Raw genomic sequence first — 16,924 nt, 5'->3', positions numbered from 1 at the left:
ACCTCGAACTGGGAGATCATGACCTGAGCCAGAGTCAGAGTCTGATGCTTAACCCACTAAGCCATCCAAGTGCCCCTAAGTTACTTGTAAGAAGGTAACTGAATTATTGATGGAAAGTGCTACAGTTTCATACACAGTATGCAATGAATTTTTGTTTTGTTGTCTTTGTCCATGTTTGTTGTGCAGAGTAACCATCGTGTCTAGAGACTGGAGTTTAATACGTTACAGAAATGTCAGTTTTAGGTAGTCTTAAGTAGACTGTGTATTTTTTCTGCGTGTGTGTGTGTGAGAGAGAGAGAGAGAGAGAGAGAGAGAATAGCATTTTATGTTCATAATATGTTAACCATCTTCATGGTACTCCTGAGGGGCTGTCCTTCTCTATCTTTTTTTTTTTTTAATTTTTTTTTTTTTTTAAATTTTTTTTTTTTTTTTTAATGTTTTTTATTTTTTTTTATTTTTGGGACAGAGAGAGACAGAGCATGAACGGGGGAGGGGCAGAGAGAGAGGGAGACACAGAATCGGAAACAGGCTCCAGGCTCCGAGCCATCAGCCCAGAGCCTGACGCGGGGCTCGAACTCACGGACCGCGAGATCGTGACCTGGCTGAAGTCGGACGCTTAACCGACTGCGCCACCCAGGCGCCCCTTTTTTTTTTTAATTTTTTAAAAATGTTTATTTATTTTTGAGACAGAGAGAGACAGAGCATGAGCAGGGGAGGGGCAGAGAGAGAGGGAGACACAGAATCCGAAGCAGCTCCAGGCTCTGAGCTGTCAGCAGAGAGCCTGACACGGGGCTCGAACTCACAGACCGCGAGATCATGACCTGAGCCACCCAGGCGCCCCTGTCCTTCTCTCTTGCAGGTGATTAGACCGAGACAGGTGGAAAATAAAGGTTAGGCAAGCTATAAGGTGTGATTGGCACACAGTGGAGCTGCAAGTACCAGTTTGGTGCTTATATCAGGACTGAAGTCATTCCTCTGCTGGTTTGTTTCCTGCATTATGCACTAGTAGTGATTTACCTTCCTTCTGGGACAGTGGAGCAAGTCATATTCTTGCATTTCCAGTTGTTCAAACCTTTGCTCTGGAATTGAGACTCCTCAAGAGTTTCCTTTTTGGGCCAGTTCCACTGTTGAGTTTGCTGTGAATTTAGTTTAAGGCATTTTTGGTCCCTTTTATTGTATCAGGAACTTTAAAAAAAAATAAGGCGATCATAAAATTGGTTCAGTCAGATTCTTTCCTAATTCTGTTCCTGTTTTTTTCCCTACTTTTTTTTTTTTAATCTCCCACTCTAAAGGCAATTCAATTCCTCTCTCAAGTAGTAGTTGTTATTATTAGTGGTTTAGGATTACTTTGCTTCCCCTTCCTCTATTGTAAGTTTGAGATCTTTTAAAAAGTTAGGTTTAGGGGTACCTGGGTAGCTCAGTCTGCTCAGGTCATGATCTGAGGGTTTGGTTGGTGAGTTTGAGCCCAGTGCAGGCTCTGTGCTGACAGCTCGGAGCCTGGAACCTGCTTGGGATCCTCAGTCTCCCTTTCTCTCTGCCTCTGTCTCTCAAAAATAAACATTGAAGGAAAAAAAAAAAAAGAAAGTTAGGTTTAGGGGTACCTGACTGGCCCAGTCAGAGCATCTAACTCTTGATCTCTGGATCCTAAGTTCCAGCATGGCATTGGGTGTGGAGTTTATTTTTTAAAAGTTTTTTTAAAGTTAGGTTTTGGGATGCCTGTCTCCCTCTCTCTGTGCCCCTCCTCTGCTCATGTTCTGTCTCTCTCAAAAATAAACATTAAAAAAAATTTTTAAAAAATATTACATAAGTAATAAGTGTTAATGGTAGAAAAATAAGAAAATTTACCTAAATAAAAGGGGAATAAAAGTTATTTTATAATATCACTATCCAGAGACACCTTAATGAGTTTTTTTTTTCCCCAAAGACATCTTAATATTTTACTAAATACCCTTTGGATATATTGTACACACTTTTTTTCAGAATGGGATTATATTGTATGTTTTGTAATCTGCTTTTGTCAATAAATTGTTTACCACATTTTGAAACTTGAAAATAATTTCATTCTTACTTTGAATCTAGGATTTTATGGAAGACCTTGGGTTATGGAACAGAGAAAAGAACTCTTTAGAAGGTAAATTTTTTACTTTGTGAAGTAGTCTTAAACCATCAATATTTCCTTTTATTTGAAGATAAACTAACACTGAATAGGCCATATGAATTTTGATGATTTCTCAGTTGCAGAAGTTATTTGACCTTGGTCTTTTACCTTTCCTTCACCTAGGCCAGGGGTTTTCAAAGTTTCTGGGGAAGCTGAATAGGTTTTGGGCTTTATCTGTGTCATTCAGAGCTATTGTTTTTATTTAAGACTTTAATTTGTTGGCATTCCTTATAATATTTAATTTTTTACAATTCCGCTAGATTACAAAAAGGTTAAAAGCTGTTGTTCCAGAATATTACTAGCTTTTTAAGAGATGGAGATGCTCCAAGGAAAGGAAAAATTTGGGATTTACAGCCTTTACATGTTGCCTATTTATACCTATGTAATTTTCTTTCCCCTTAAGGCTCCAGAAATGGGAATTAAATACATACTTGTATGCCCCAAAAGATGACTACAAACATAGGATGTTTTGGCGAGAGATGTATTCAGTGGAAGAAGCTGGTAATCTTTTTCTTTTTAATCCATAAATTCAGAATATGGGAAGAAAAGAGCTGTAATGTACATTATAAGAATTTTATTAAATATTTCATTTTCTCTTTGTAGGTCGTTTCCATTTTTATTATCTGGTAAATTCTGTGTGAGTTAGTGTAGATTGAAAGAAGTACTAATGTTGGCTGGCCATGGTGTGATTCATGGTTATGGCAGTCTGACTCCCACCTGTTCTGTAATCATAAATTATACCGTTTAACTTCTGTCAGTGGTCTAAACAGTGGGCCATTGAACAAAGAGGTACTAAAGCAGGAGTAGGCCTGGGGCAGGGCAAGTGAGGTGCCGCCTTGGGTACAAAGTTTAAGTAAGGGACTTCAAAAAAAATCAGTGATGAAGATAAATAGTATCTTATGCAATTTTTAAACCAAGATTAATGCAAAAAAAAAAAAAAATCCATGAGCAAGATACCAAAATTTTAAGTAAAGACAGGATCAGTATTACTGGTCCTTTTGCTTCAGACTCAAGAATGGCTTGGTCTTGATCACTTGATTACTTGGTTTTGTCTTTATTTAAAATAAAGGCCTCACCCTAGTCTAGGCTTATACTGAAGTGAAAAGCCATCATAAACTATCCTTGTTATGTGTGTTCTTAATGTTAAGTTAAATACATAAATACATAGTAAATAGAGTAGGACATAACAGAACCTCCTTATAAATTAGACAAGTGGTGCTTTTCTTTGGGGACTTACAAACGGGGAAACATTTCATACTTGGAATTAAAATGGTACACATACGTAGCTAATAAGATAACTTGGTTATAGAGTGCAGCCAAAACACTGAAAGCAGAAAGTTTTCTTAAATTACAAAGAAGCAATTAAAATGTATCCCATCTCCATCTAGTGTTTTTGTTTACTACTCTATATAATTTAAGTGTGTGTTCAACCTAATTATTTTTTGGGTGCTGGTAATGAAATTTTATGTGATCAATAATCAAAATATAGTCAAATGACTATCTTGAGATACCACTGAAAGTTATGTAAAGATAGGTCTACTGGTGTATAGAATAGAATGTAGTTTTACTTAGGAAAATTGTCATATTTTTAAAACTTCAGATTTGTAATGAGTATTTTCTGTAGTTATAAAGACAAGGATTGTTAAGGCTGTCACTTAACCCTGGTTGTTAAGAACACATTTTTCTTTTCTTCCAAATTATAAAGTAGTTATATGTAGATTTTTTTATATAAGAATTTCAGTTCAGAGACTGCAAAAAATAAAAACCATACATCTCAAACAATGTAGGAAATAAAGATGGCTTATGTTCAGTAAGAGAAGTAATGCTTAATTCAATATTTTTGAGAAATGGCAATGAAAGAATGCTTTATTGATTTTAGGGTGACATTAAGCCACATGAGGTTTGTGGCATTTTGTATGACTTATTATCACGTTGGACATGACCATCATGTAAAATTTCAGGGATTTTTCCTTTCTTGACCTATCGTAAATTGGAGAAAATGACCTCTTGTCTTTAGTTGAAAAGTGAAGGTTCTTTTAGTTTTCTGTGCTGCATTCTAAAAACGTGGACTCTCTTCTTCAGAGCAACTTATGACACTCATCTCTGCTGCACGAGAATATGAGATAGAGTTCATCTATGCTATCTCACCTGGATTGGATATTACCTTTTCTAACCCCAAGGAAGTATCTACATTGAAACGCAAACTGGACCAGGTAGCTTTACTTTTTCATTATTTTCCCCTGATTCAGTATACCGGAAACAAAGTTTGCTGAGTTGCTTTCTTTTTTTTTTTTTTAATTTTTTTTTTTTCAACGTTTTTTATTTATTTTTGGGACAGAGAGAGACAGAGCATGAACGGGGGAGGGGCAGAGAGAGAGGGAGACACAGAATCGGAAACAGGCTCCAGGCTCCGAGCCGTCAGCCCAGAGCCTGACGCGGGGCTCGAACTCACGGACCGTGAGATCGTGACCTGGCTGAAGTCGGCCGCTTAACCGACTGCGCCACCCAGGCGCCCCTTGCTGAGTTGCTTTTAATGATGTTAAAAGGACACCAAATTTATACTTCTTTGCTTCTGTACAATTTTTTTACCTTCATGCTTTTGGTAGAGAGTATTTTCTTTTTTTTTTTTTTTTTTAACGTTTATTTATTTTTGAGACAGAGAGAGACACAGCATGAACGGGGGAGGGGCAGAGAGAGAGGGAAACACAGAATCGGAAGCAGGCTCCAGGCTCTGAGCCATCAGCCCAGAGCCCGACGCGGGGCTCGAACTCGCAGACCGCGAGATCGCGACCTGAGCTGAAGTCGGACGCTTAACCGACTGAGCCACCCAGGCGCCCCAATAGAGAGTATTTTCTAACATGAGTCAAGAGAGCTTTACTGGAGGTAGCAGTGCTTCTCAGACTTTGGTTTGCATAAGAACTGCTATAGAAGAAATGCTTAGAAGTGATGCTTAAAAAGTTGCTAATAGGGTTCATTTCCAGAGATTCTTAAACTGACTTGGGGTGGAAATACAGACTTGGGAGTGGGGACTTACTTCAGAATTCAGGTAGGGGCGCCTGGGTGGCGCAGTCGGTTAAGCGTCCGACTTCAGCCAGGTCACGATCTCGTGGTCCGTGAGTTCGAGCCCCGCGTCAGGCTCTGGGCTGATGGCTCGGAGCCTGGAGCCTGTTTCCGATTCTGTGTCTCCCTCTCTCTCTGCCCCTCCCCCGTTCATGCTCTGTCTCTCTCTGTCCCAAAAATAAATAAAAAACATTAAAAAAAAAAAATTAAAAAAAAAAAAAAAAAAAAAAAGAATTCAGGTTGTCCAGGGGTGCCTGGGTGCCTGAGGTCATGATCTCACAGTTGTGAGATTGAGCCCTGAGTCAGGCTCCGCAGTTGGCCTAATCCTTCTTAAGATTCTCTCTCTCTCTTTCCCTCCATCCCTCCCCTGTGCATGTGATATCGCTCTTTCCCTTTCTTTCTCAAAGAAAGAAAAAAAATTAAAAAAAATTCAGGTTGTCCAGAATCGCATTTTGAGAAGCTCTGTATATTATTGGGTACTTGACTGAATTTGTGATTGAGGTTAATAGAAACAGGGTGTTACCTTTTAGATGTCAGTGCCTTTACATGTAATATGTTAATATGGACAAGAGTTATAATCCAGTCTCCATATGGTTGACTGGTTTCCAAAGATCAGAAGGAAAACAGACTAGGTAAACAAGTAAGCTATTGGTAAGCCTGATTGGAATCTAAATTCTGCTTCACATAAAAGCCGCACATTTTTTCTGGTAAAGTAAATTTGCTGATACATAATACATGTATATGTTTGCGTGTTTCTTTAGGCAAAGGTTTATATTATTGATGGCATTAAGATGGTAAAAAATTTAATAAGGAGGTTTAATTTCCATGAATATGCTTTTTAAGAGGTTATCTCCCTATCTGATCAAATACTGTGTTCCTTCTGATTCATGGACTAGTTAGGTTTATGTGCAGAGATTAATTAGGGTCAGTGTGTCTTTGGGACTAGAACAAGCCTAGGTTTTTCATCTCTTGAGTTCACTTACCATTTCTGTTTTTCTGTCTGTCTGGTCTTCTATAATCAGCAGCCAGGGAGGTAGGGATAGGCCATATCGTTGAAGCTTTGTTGGAGCATACTACATTCAAACTCAAATGAAAAATGGGTTCCAACTTGTCTAGCTGTTTAACATAGAAAATGTAAAAAAAATTGGTGTGGCTTTGAACATTCTACTAAGAAAAATGTTTGACTTTTAGATAGAGCTATTAAGTGTCTACATTAATATTTTTAATCCTATTTGTTATGTAAGCTCTGTGCCCAGTGTGGAGCTTGAAGTCATGACCCTGAGATCAAGAGTTGCATGTTTTACGGACTGATCCAGCCAGGCGTTTATTTACTTAAAAAGAGCTGCTAAATCATCTTTTCCCCCCTCCCCTGCTTTTCCTAGGTTTCTCAGTTTGGGTGCAGGTCATTTGCCTTGCTTTTTGATGATATTGACCATAATATGTGTGCAGCAGACAAAGAGGTATTCAGTTCTTTTGCTCATGCCCAGGTCTCCATTACAAATGAAATTTATCAATACCTAGGAGAGCCAGAAACTTTCCTCTTCTGTCCCACAGGTATTGTATATAATAGCTTTATATTTAACTAGACTTCTTGAAATACATCATTTTCAAAGAACTATATATGGCCTTTATTGTGTTGTCCCCTCTCCCTTTGGTGTATAAAAGTAGGAATTCTTTTTCTAGAAGACATTTCTCAAGGTCTTACACTTGAGAAATTTTAGGGACTAATAAATGGCAACTGAACAGGCAAAAGATTTCATGTATTATTTAGTACTGGAAGTGTATGAACTTTAAATTTTCAGGATTAAAGGAAGGATAGTATTATCAAATGTAAAACTAGAAAACAAATTTACATTGCTTTTAACTTAGTCACTTCTCATTTCCTCCTACTTGTTCCTTTTTTCTGCCTATGCATATCTGTATCTTTTTTCACTCCTCCTACTTCCATCTGGGCTCTTCTGGAATTCCAGGACTCAGCATAGAAAACTTGCTAAATAACGCCCCCCCACCCCCCACCCTGCCCCACTTTTCCTCTTTCACCTTGCCTCCCTGGTTCCTTCCATTGATAATGTATTAGCCTCTCTTAGTTGCCTCTCAAAATTAGGCTTATAAGGAATTTCCCCTTGACTTCTTTTTCAGGAAGAGATAAATAAATTTGTTCTAAGAAATTTTGTGTGAATTATTTAACTTTGTGTATATGTCTGAGAATCCTGTGAGCCACGAACCTTATCTCAGAGGTCTGATATAACAGGAGTACTCAAATAATGTTTAATAAGATTATATTGGGAATTACTTAATTCATTGCAAATTACTATTTGTTATCTTTTAATCTTTTCTTAAATGTTTACTTATTGTTTTAAATTTAAAATTATGCTTTATTATTATTATTTTTTAATTTACATCAAGTTAGTTAGCATATAGTGCAAATAATGATTTCAGGAGTAGAATCCAGTGATTCATCCCCTACATAAAACACCCAGTACTCATTCCAACAAGTGTCTTCCTTAATGCCCCTTGCCCATTTAGCCCATCCCCTACCTACAACGCCTCTAGCAACCCTCAGTTTGTTCTCTGTATTTAAGAATCTCTTATGTTTTGTCCCCCTCCCTGTTGTTATATTATTTTTGCTTCCCTTCCCTTATGTTCATCTGTTTCGTATCTTAAATTCCACATATGAGTGAAGTCATACGGTATTTTTCTCTAATATCGCTTAGCATAATACACTCTAGTTCCATCCACGTTGTTGCAAATGGTAAGATTTCATTTTTGATTGCCGAGTGATACTCCATTGTATGTATGTATGTATGTTTATATATGCCACTTTATCCATTCATCTGTCGATGGACATTTGGGCTCTTTCTATACTTTGGCTGTTGTTGATAACGCTGCTATAAACATTGGGGTCCATGTACCCCTTCAAAACAGCACATCTGTATCCTTTGGATAAATACCTAGTAGTGTAATTGCTGAGTTGTAGGGTAGTTATATTTTTAATTTTGGGGGGAACCTCCATACTGTATTCCAGAGTGGCTGCACCAGTTTGCATTGCCACCAGCAGTGCAAAAGGGTTCCTCTTTCTCCGCATCCTCACCAACATCTGTTGTTGCCTAAGTTAATTTTAGCCATTCTGACAGGTGTGAAGTGCTATCTCATTGTGGTTTTGATTTCTGTTTCCCTGATAATGAGTGGTGGTGAGCATTTTTTTCAAGTGTCTGTTTATCTGGGTGTCTTCTTTGGAAGAGTGTCTATTCATGTCTTTTGCCCATTTCTTCTTCACTGGATTGTTTGTTTTTTGGGTGTTGAGTTTGTTAAGTTCTTTATAGAGTTTGGATACTAACTCTTTATTTGATATGCCATTTGCAAATATCTTTTCCCATTCCATTGGTTCCCTTTTAGTTTTGCTGATTGTTTTCTTTGCAGTGCAGAAGCTGCAAATTACTATTTAGTTGCAGTTGAGTCTTAATAACATGGTACATAATACTGCATTTTGTCTGTTATGATATTGTCAATTCATTTTGTTTCGCCTCTAATTGTAAGAGAAATGTAGCCAATTCAAAGTATGTAGAAAATACTAAACATTCTAATTATTTCTTTAGTAAACTTGTATTTCTAATGACTGTAGGGTCATAAGGATTGATATGTATTATTGGGGGAAGAGTATCAGATTTTATGAATTGATTCTTATTTTTATTTTTAATTGATTCTTTAATGAACTATCCACTTGAGTTTAATTCCTTTGAGATACGACTTGGAAGCTCTTTATCATTTGTATGAAAAGAATTTAGAATTGGTAGACATTTTTTCCCCCCATTTAAAAACTCGTGACCATTTCACTCCTAACTATTTTACTTAATTTTCCTTTTTACATTCAGAATATTGTGGCACTTTCTGTTACCCAAATGTGTCTCAGTCTCCTTATTTAAGGACTGTGGGTGAAAAGCTTCTCCCTGGAATTGAGGTGCTTTGGACAGGTAAGTCTTTAAGATTTATACAGTAAAACTTTAGTTAACTAGAACTTAGAAATTGGTTTTTCTGGTTAATTGGATACTTTTTGAAAACAACTTTAACCAGAAAACTTTGTTGTTAAAATTCCCTTTTATGAAGTATACATTATTCTTTTAGTATAAAAAACATCTTTAAGGATTTTGCAGTGAATCTGAGTATCAGTTGCTGATAAATAATAGATGTGTAGGGAACTGGGCTAAAAAGTATTGGTCTCAGCCATAGGGGGAGAGTGTTTTATAAAATGAAAGCTATCCTGCCGAATTGACAGTTATTAATCAACGATCTGTATTATAATGGAAAAAGAAATTGTTTACATGAAATTTTTTTTTTGTTTATTTATTTTTGAGACACAGACAGAGGTGAGCAGGGGAGGGACAGAGAGAGAGAGACAGAGACAGAATCTGAAGCAGACTCCAGGCTCTCAGCTGTCAGCACAGAGTCCAGTGTGGGGCTGGAACTCCTGAACCTTGAGATCATGACCTGAGTCAAAGTTGGATGCTTAACTAACTGAGCCCCTCGGGCACCCCAACAATTTGTTCCTTATAACATATCAGTTTGAGGAAGCCTGCCCAAACCTTAAATATTCATATCTTTTTACTACTAATTCCATTCCTAGAAATCTGACCTGAGGAAATATTGGGGAGGGGTTGGGTAAAACTGAACACTCAAAAAGACATGTTGCTGTGTTACTTTGAAAAGAAAAATTGTCAGAAAGTACATAAATAACAAAATACAATAAAAAATTGAATTCAGTATATTTTGAAGAATCATGTTTGAGGGTCTTTTAACAAATGGTTGTCATTATTTCTAGGTCCGAAAGTTGTTTCTAAAGAAATTCCAGTGGAGTCTATTGAAGAGGTTTCCAAGATTATTAAGAGAGCTCCAGTAATCTGGGATAACATTCATGCTAATGATTATGATCAGAAGAGACTATTTCTGGGCCCATACAAAGGAAGATCCACAGAACTCATCCCACGGTTAAAAGGAGTCCTTACTAATCCAAATTGTGAATTTGAAGCGAACTATGTTGCTATCCACACCCTTGCCACCTGGTACAAATCAAACATGAATGGAGTGAGAAAAGATGTAGTGATGAGTAAGTAGACTGCTTAATCCTTGACCTTGCAGGGAGACCTGGGGTTAACTAGAGCTATTGTCAAGTGCAGGTTTGTCATCATAATTTAAGAGATTTTTTGAAGTATGTTGTTTAGTCCTATGAGTGAGGTGTATATGTGAGAGAAGGAGGGATCAGAGGGCTGAGTGGCTTTGGACAAACTAATAACTTCTTGGCCTCAGTTCTTTGCTTTTCTCCCCCCGAGTTCTTTACTTTTAAAATGTGACTTTGAAATCGGAGCACTAGTTTTTTAGTGTTCCTGTTATTCCTGGAATTATTCCCATTCAATTTATGTTTTCTGGTGGTTTTTATTAAATGGGGTATTTTAGATCACTAGCTGTTAACCTGAATTACTTCATCTATCATTTAGATTTCAGCTTATATTAATGGAACATATTCTGTGTTGTCATTTTAGACATTGGCTTACTGATTTTTTATTCATGAAAAATTCCCAGTTGAGTTTCTAAGTAAGAATGCTGGTGGGGCGCCTGGGTGGCGCAGTCGGTTAAGCGTCCGACTTCAGCCAGGTCACGATCTCGCGGTCCGTGAGTTCGAGCCCCGCGTCAGGCTCTGGGCTGATGGCTCGGAGCCTGGAGCCTGTTTCCGATTCTGTGTCTCCCTCTCTCTCTGCCCCTCCCCCGTTCATGCTCTGTCTCTCTCTGTCCCAAAAATAAATAAAAAACGTTGAAAAAAAAAAATTTAAAAAAAAAAAAAAAAAGAATGCTGGCTAGTTGTTTATTCATTATATTTAAACACTTAGTAAGATTTGGCAAGTGTGCCTTCCTGGCACTAAAGATGCAAAGAATAAAGTAGTCCCCGCTTTTGAAGAACATGGTCTGGTTTTGGATAAAGCATATAGGCGACTGTGCTGTTGTTTGATAAATGCTGAGGAAATTGTTTACAAAGTGCTGTGGGAACACAGAGGAGGGAATGCTTATTTCTGCTAAGCAAAAGTGCTAAGAAACCATTTCCTAGAGGAGAGGATACTTACGAGTATCACAGTATGAGTAGAGGTGCCGGGCATGAAAGGGTTGGTGGACAAGAGATAAAAGCACTGGACATTGAAAAGTTGAAGTTATCTGAATTTGGGCTCGTTTGGGGCTATGGGAATGTCACATCATGGTGCTCGGGTATGGTATGTAGTCATATAGTTGTGTTCTCTTTCTCAGTTCTGTACTCCTTCCAGTTCTGTTTATTGGATTAATGCCTCCCTTTAAGGCTCAATCATTGTGGACCACCCCCTTGAATTAAAAAAAAAAAAAACAACAAAATATAGTCTCAGTTCCCTCTGGGTACATGGCATCTACCTCCTACCGCTTTTAAGGCAGAGCATGAAGCACATTAAGGAGTGGTAGCCAGACTGGGCCATGTGCAGGGAAATATGAAGGAAAGCTAAGAGTAGAAGGTTTTGGAAAGTAAGCCAGAGTTCAGACTTCATTTTCTCTAACACTATGCTGGTTTAGAGTTTCATTATGTGCTTATTTATTATCTGTGCTTAATATGTGGGTTCTCTATTGGTTTTTCTCTTTCCCCCTCAATATACTTACTAATTTGCTTGTATGTTTTCATAATGATTTTCCCATTAATTTATAAACCCCTCAAGGGTAGGGAATGTTATCTTTATGGAAATCATATGCCTTTAACTTCACACTCCCAACGATTGGCACTCTGAACATTTATGACCTGACTTTTCCAGTGATTCTAAAATTAGTGGCTTTAAAAATTTTTTATTTTCAAAATTTATTTATTTGATTTTTTTTAGAGAGAGAATGCAAATGGGGGAGAGGGGCAGAGGGAGAGAGAGAGAATGATGCATCTTAAGCAGACTCCATGCTCAGTGCAAAGCCTGAGTGAGGCTGGGCTTGATCCCACGACCCTGGGATCATGATTGGAGCTGAAATTGAGTCAGATCCTCAACCAACTGAGCCACCCAGAAGCCCCTGAAATTAGTGTTTTGTATTTCATTTGCGATTTCACATTAAGCAATGTATTTACAATTTTTTGGGGGGGGTATTTATTTTCAGAGAGGGAGCATGTGATGTCAGAGGGGCAGAGAGAGAGAGAGAGGGAGAGAGAGAATATCCCAAATAGGCTCCACACTGTCAATGCAGAGCCTGATGTAGGGCTTGAACTCAGGAACCATGAGATGATGACCTGAGCCGAAGTCTAGACCCTTAACCAACCGAGCCACCCAGGTGCCCCTACATTTAGCAATGCATTTAGATGACTTATAGGTGAAGTGGTTCAGTTAAGGGTCTTGGTTGTGTTTGCGTTTTTATGTTTAAGGTTTGTTCATGTTCCTGTTCCTTGTTTCTCTAGTTGTACTGTAACAACTGGTGTTTTGCATTTGTTCCTCTCACTTGTCAGGAGGCTTTTGTAATCAAAAGTGTTTTTTGTGTTTCTGTTTTTTTTTTTTTTTTTTTTTTTTGCAGCTGACAGTGAAGACAGTACTGTATCGATCCAGATAAAGTTAGAAAATGAAGGCAGTGATGAAGATATTGAAACTGATGTGCTCTATAGTCCACAGATGGCTCTAAAGTTAGCTTTAACAGAGTGGTTGCAGGAGTTTGGTGTACCTCATCAGTATAGCAGTGAGTTTGGCCTTTTGTTATAAGGGGGTTTGGGTCACATGGTTGAATCGTAAAGTTAAAGAACATTTTGATGTTCCTACCATAGGCCCGCAAAACAAAGTAAAATTTGGGAAGGGATCTAGAGAAATAAGGTTTTTAAAATCTTAACTTTTGGTCTGAGGTAGTTTTATCATGATGCAATGCTAATTTGTTTTAAAAATGTTTTTTTTGGAATAATTATTTTTAGATCTAGATCTTCAGAAGAGAAGATAATACATGTTGGCATATTTAGGGGATGTTTATCATTTGTTTCTTTCCTCTTCTCTTCCCTCCCTACCTCCCTGGGGTTTAGAGGGATTGCACTTTTCTCAGGGCTTAATATTTGGAATCTCAAATTGAGGTTAGAGATACAGTAAGAAAACATTTCTCTAGATCTGATTTGTACTGTTTCTAATTCTGATTATCTTTGTGGCAATTTGTTTTTGTAGGTAGGCAAGTTGCACACAGTGGAGCTAAAGCAAGTGTAGTTGATGGGACTCCCTTAGTTGCAGCACCCTCTTTAAATGCCACAACTGTAGTCACAACAGTTTATCAGGAGCCCATTATGAGCCAGGGAGCAGCCTTGAGTGGTGAACCTACAGCTCTGACCAAGGAAGAAGAAAAGAAACAGCCAGATGAGGAACCCATGGACATGGTAGTAGAAAAACAAGAAGAAACAGACCACAAGAATGACAATCAAATACTCACTGAAATTGTTGAAGCTAAAATGGCTGAGGAATTGAAACCAATGGACACAGATAAAGAGAGCATAGCTGAATCAAAATCCCCAGAGATGTCTATGCAGGAAGATTGCATTAGTGATATTGCCCCTATGCAGACTGATGAACAGACAAACAAGGAACAGTTTGTGCCAGGTCCCAATGAAAAGCCTCTGTATACTGTGGAACCAGTGACTTTGGAGGATTTGCAGTTGCTTGCTGACCTGTTCTACCTTCCTTATGAGCATGGACCCAAAGGAGCGCAAATGTTACGGGAATTCCAGTGGCTTCGAGCAAATAGCAGTGTTGTCAGTGTCAATTGCAAAGGAAAAGACTCTGAAAAAGTGAGTATGCTTGATTTATATCTGCTTCTCTAGCCTGCGTGCATCCCCATGCTGATGATAAACGACATCTTAAGTGAATATATTGGTAACTAGCAGAAAATTGACCACATCTTAGAATATGCTTTGAAAGTGGTTTTGGATTCCAGTACATAGAGTTCCATAGTTTGACCTTATAGTGAAAAATGAAGGAAAGGCACAGTTGATTATTTCAGAAATACTTGTCAGTTTGGGGAGACACAGACTGTTACTGCTTGTCTAAAGAGTTTAAGCCCACATTTGCAACTATGTGGATGGAACTGGAGGGTATTATGCTAAGTGAAATTAGTCAGAGAAAGACAAAAGTCATATGACTTCACTCATGAGGACTTTAAGAGACAAAACAGATGAACATAAGGGAAGGGAAACAAAAATAATATAAAAGCAGGGAGGGGGGCAAAACAGAAGAGACTCAAATATGGAGGACAAACTGAGGGTTACTGGAGGGGTTGTGGGGGGGGGATGGGCTAAATGGGTAAGGAGCATTAAGGAATCTACTCCTGAAATAATTGTTTCACTATATGCTACCTAATTTGGATGTAAATTTTAAAAAATAAATAAATAAAATAAAGAGTTTAAGCCCAGTGATCCTTTAATGTTTAGGATAAATTGCAGGGACCTGAAAATATAAGCAGTTTATTTTGTTATGCTTGCAGTTTTTGAGTCATATTTTTATTGATCCTCAATAGATTGAAGAATGGCGGTCACGAGCAGCCAAGTTTGAGGAGATGTGTGGACTGGTGATGGGAATGTTCACTCGACTCTCCAATTGTGCCAACAGGACAATCCTTTATGACATGTACTCCTATGTTTGGGATATCAAGAGTATAATGTCTATGGTGAAGTCTTTTGTACAGTGGTTAGGTAGGTATACCAGGAATAATCTCTTTTCCTCAGATATATTGTCCCTTAAAAATGAAGAAAAAAAAGATTATCCCACAGGGAGAAAAATATTTAGGGAATTGGTGAAATTCCAACTGTGTTTAAATTCTTTGCTTAGATTTCTTTCAAAGGTACAGCCGTTGTTGGCTGACTTGAGGTGCAAGTCTCAGTAAATACATCAAGCACATTGATTTTTCTCCCTTGGGCTAATTCAACATAAATATCTTGAAAATGTGTTAGAAAGTACTGACTTTAACTTGCTCTGACTGAATGCTTCCTGGATGGAATCCTGTATACCACTTTTATCCGATTTGGAGATGAGACACTATGAATTGTGACTGTGTAAGCTCTCTGCTGCTTGCTGGGTCTTGATAACGTTAATGCTGTGTTTAACAGAACAATTGCTGAAATGACCTAAAGGGCCTGGCAAGAGGAAGCCATCCTCCCAGCCCTGTGCGCATGCGAGCTTTAGTGATAAGGCTATTCTGGTGCTACTTGGTATTATTTCACATGGCATTTTCTTTATTCCTCTACCAAGTAATTGGTTTTAGCAGGGGATGAAAATTGCAATCCCTTAAAAACTCCTTCATTAAATGAACTTACGTATGTTTCTTTTGAAAATTGATTTTTTTGGAAAATCTCAAACTTGGTAAAAAGCACCAGCATGGCCAAGTTTCTCCAGGGACCTCATTTCATTTCCAGGTTTTCAATCCAGCTATAAGGAATATGTAATGGATGTACATACAGCACACAGCAGGCAGCAAGGCTGACTGACATGTCATAGTTTTCATAGTAGTCACAAACACTGTGATGGGTTACCTGGTCTTGTTTGTGAAATAGATATGTGAAATACTGTGAGCTGAGATTAAGGAGTAGTAACAGTGAGATTTCTCACTTTCTGCCTACATACTTTTGGACTCTTAAATATTAATGATAGCTTTCCTGGGACACAGCTAATTATCAGCCAAATGTAGAGTCTCTGTTAATTTGAAAATATAGAACTTTGGGTTTCTGTATATATATGTATAGCCCAACAGATAGAAGAATTTTTTTTACGTTTAATTTATTTTGAGAGCAAGCATGTATGAGCTTGTGTGCACAAGGACAGGAGACAGGCAGAGAGAGAGGGAGAGAGAAAATCCTAAGCAGACTCTGCACTGTCAGCACGCAGCCCAATGTGCAGGGCTCGAACTCATGAACCGTGAGATCATGACCTGAGCTGAAACCAAGAGTTGGACCCTTAACTGACTGAGCCATCCAGGCACCCCTAGAAGAGAGAATTTTGACCTATTGTTAAAAGGCTCCAAGACACCTCTTTTCTGTGATAGATATCTGCCTTTAGGCTCAGGAAATACCTCTACATTGGTTATTGGATGACAGCATTTGCTTTCCAGGCTTCTGGCCAAGGGGTTATAATTTCTCACAGGGATTTAAATCTTAAGTTTCCCACCTGAAATCTGGTTTCTTGGGCTTGGGAAAGTATCATTTAAAACATTCGATACTCCTCTTGTAATTCAAGAATTATTAAAAATTTAACTTTTGATTATGTACAGTATTTGTTTACTCTCAGATTTTACTTCTGTACTGTACAATTATAGGAGCAGCTTTCCCAAATTGTGTAGGTAGCTATTGTACATCTCAAGTTCAGAGCATCTTAGAAATTTTAAATAATTATCTTGGCATGCACATAGCTTCACAAAAAGCTCACGACAAGTAGAGTATTTTCATGGATCTGTAGTGATACCAGGGAGTTACTGCTTAGAGCCCTTTGTTTTCCTCCTCTCTCCAGTCCAGCTGGCATTCAGTCCTTTAAAGAATGTGGCTATGCAGTACTTTTGATTACTAACGACTTCTATTATCTTCTTCCCCATTGTGTACAGATGGGAGAATCCTCAGCACAAGTGTCTACTACTATTGGATGGACAGCGGCAGATGTTCACAGCGCGTCATGATTAATTAGTTTAAATTGAAAGGTCTATCTGTGAGGTAGCTCAGTT

General features: G+C 38.1%; 1 protein-coding gene across 2 annotated transcripts in view; it reads left to right on the top strand.

Annotated features, from left to right (window-relative positions):
* The window catches only part of OGA (O-GlcNAcase), a 30,286-nt gene that overhangs the window by 2,700 nt on the left and 10,662 nt on the right, over positions 1 to 16,924 (top strand). The window contains exons 2-10 of one of the 2 annotated variants that reach the window (XM_058697556.1): positions 2,080 to 2,131; positions 2,562 to 2,659; positions 4,241 to 4,371; positions 6,601 to 6,772; positions 9,091 to 9,189; positions 10,035 to 10,319; positions 12,770 to 12,928; positions 13,396 to 14,009; positions 14,735 to 14,909. In XM_058697556.1, coding sequence (XP_058553539.1) covers positions 2,080 to 2,131; positions 2,562 to 2,659; positions 4,241 to 4,371; positions 6,601 to 6,772; positions 9,091 to 9,189; positions 10,035 to 10,319; positions 12,770 to 12,928; positions 13,396 to 14,009; positions 14,735 to 14,909 — 1,785 coding nt within the window. The remainder of the gene's footprint in view (positions 1 to 2,079; positions 2,132 to 2,561; positions 2,660 to 4,240; positions 4,372 to 6,600; positions 6,773 to 9,090; positions 9,190 to 10,034; positions 10,320 to 12,769; positions 12,929 to 13,395; positions 14,010 to 14,734; positions 14,910 to 16,924) is intronic. The other variant, XM_058697557.1, reaches the window with a different exon arrangement.

Source organism: Neofelis nebulosa, chromosome 13 (assembly GCF_028018385.1).
Source record: "Neofelis nebulosa isolate mNeoNeb1 chromosome 13, mNeoNeb1.pri, whole genome shotgun sequence".
Taxonomy (NCBI): Eukaryota; Metazoa; Chordata; class Mammalia; order Carnivora; family Felidae; genus Neofelis; species Neofelis nebulosa.
Note: the sequence above shows the minus strand (reverse complement) of the source record. Positions and strands in the feature narration are given on the sequence as shown.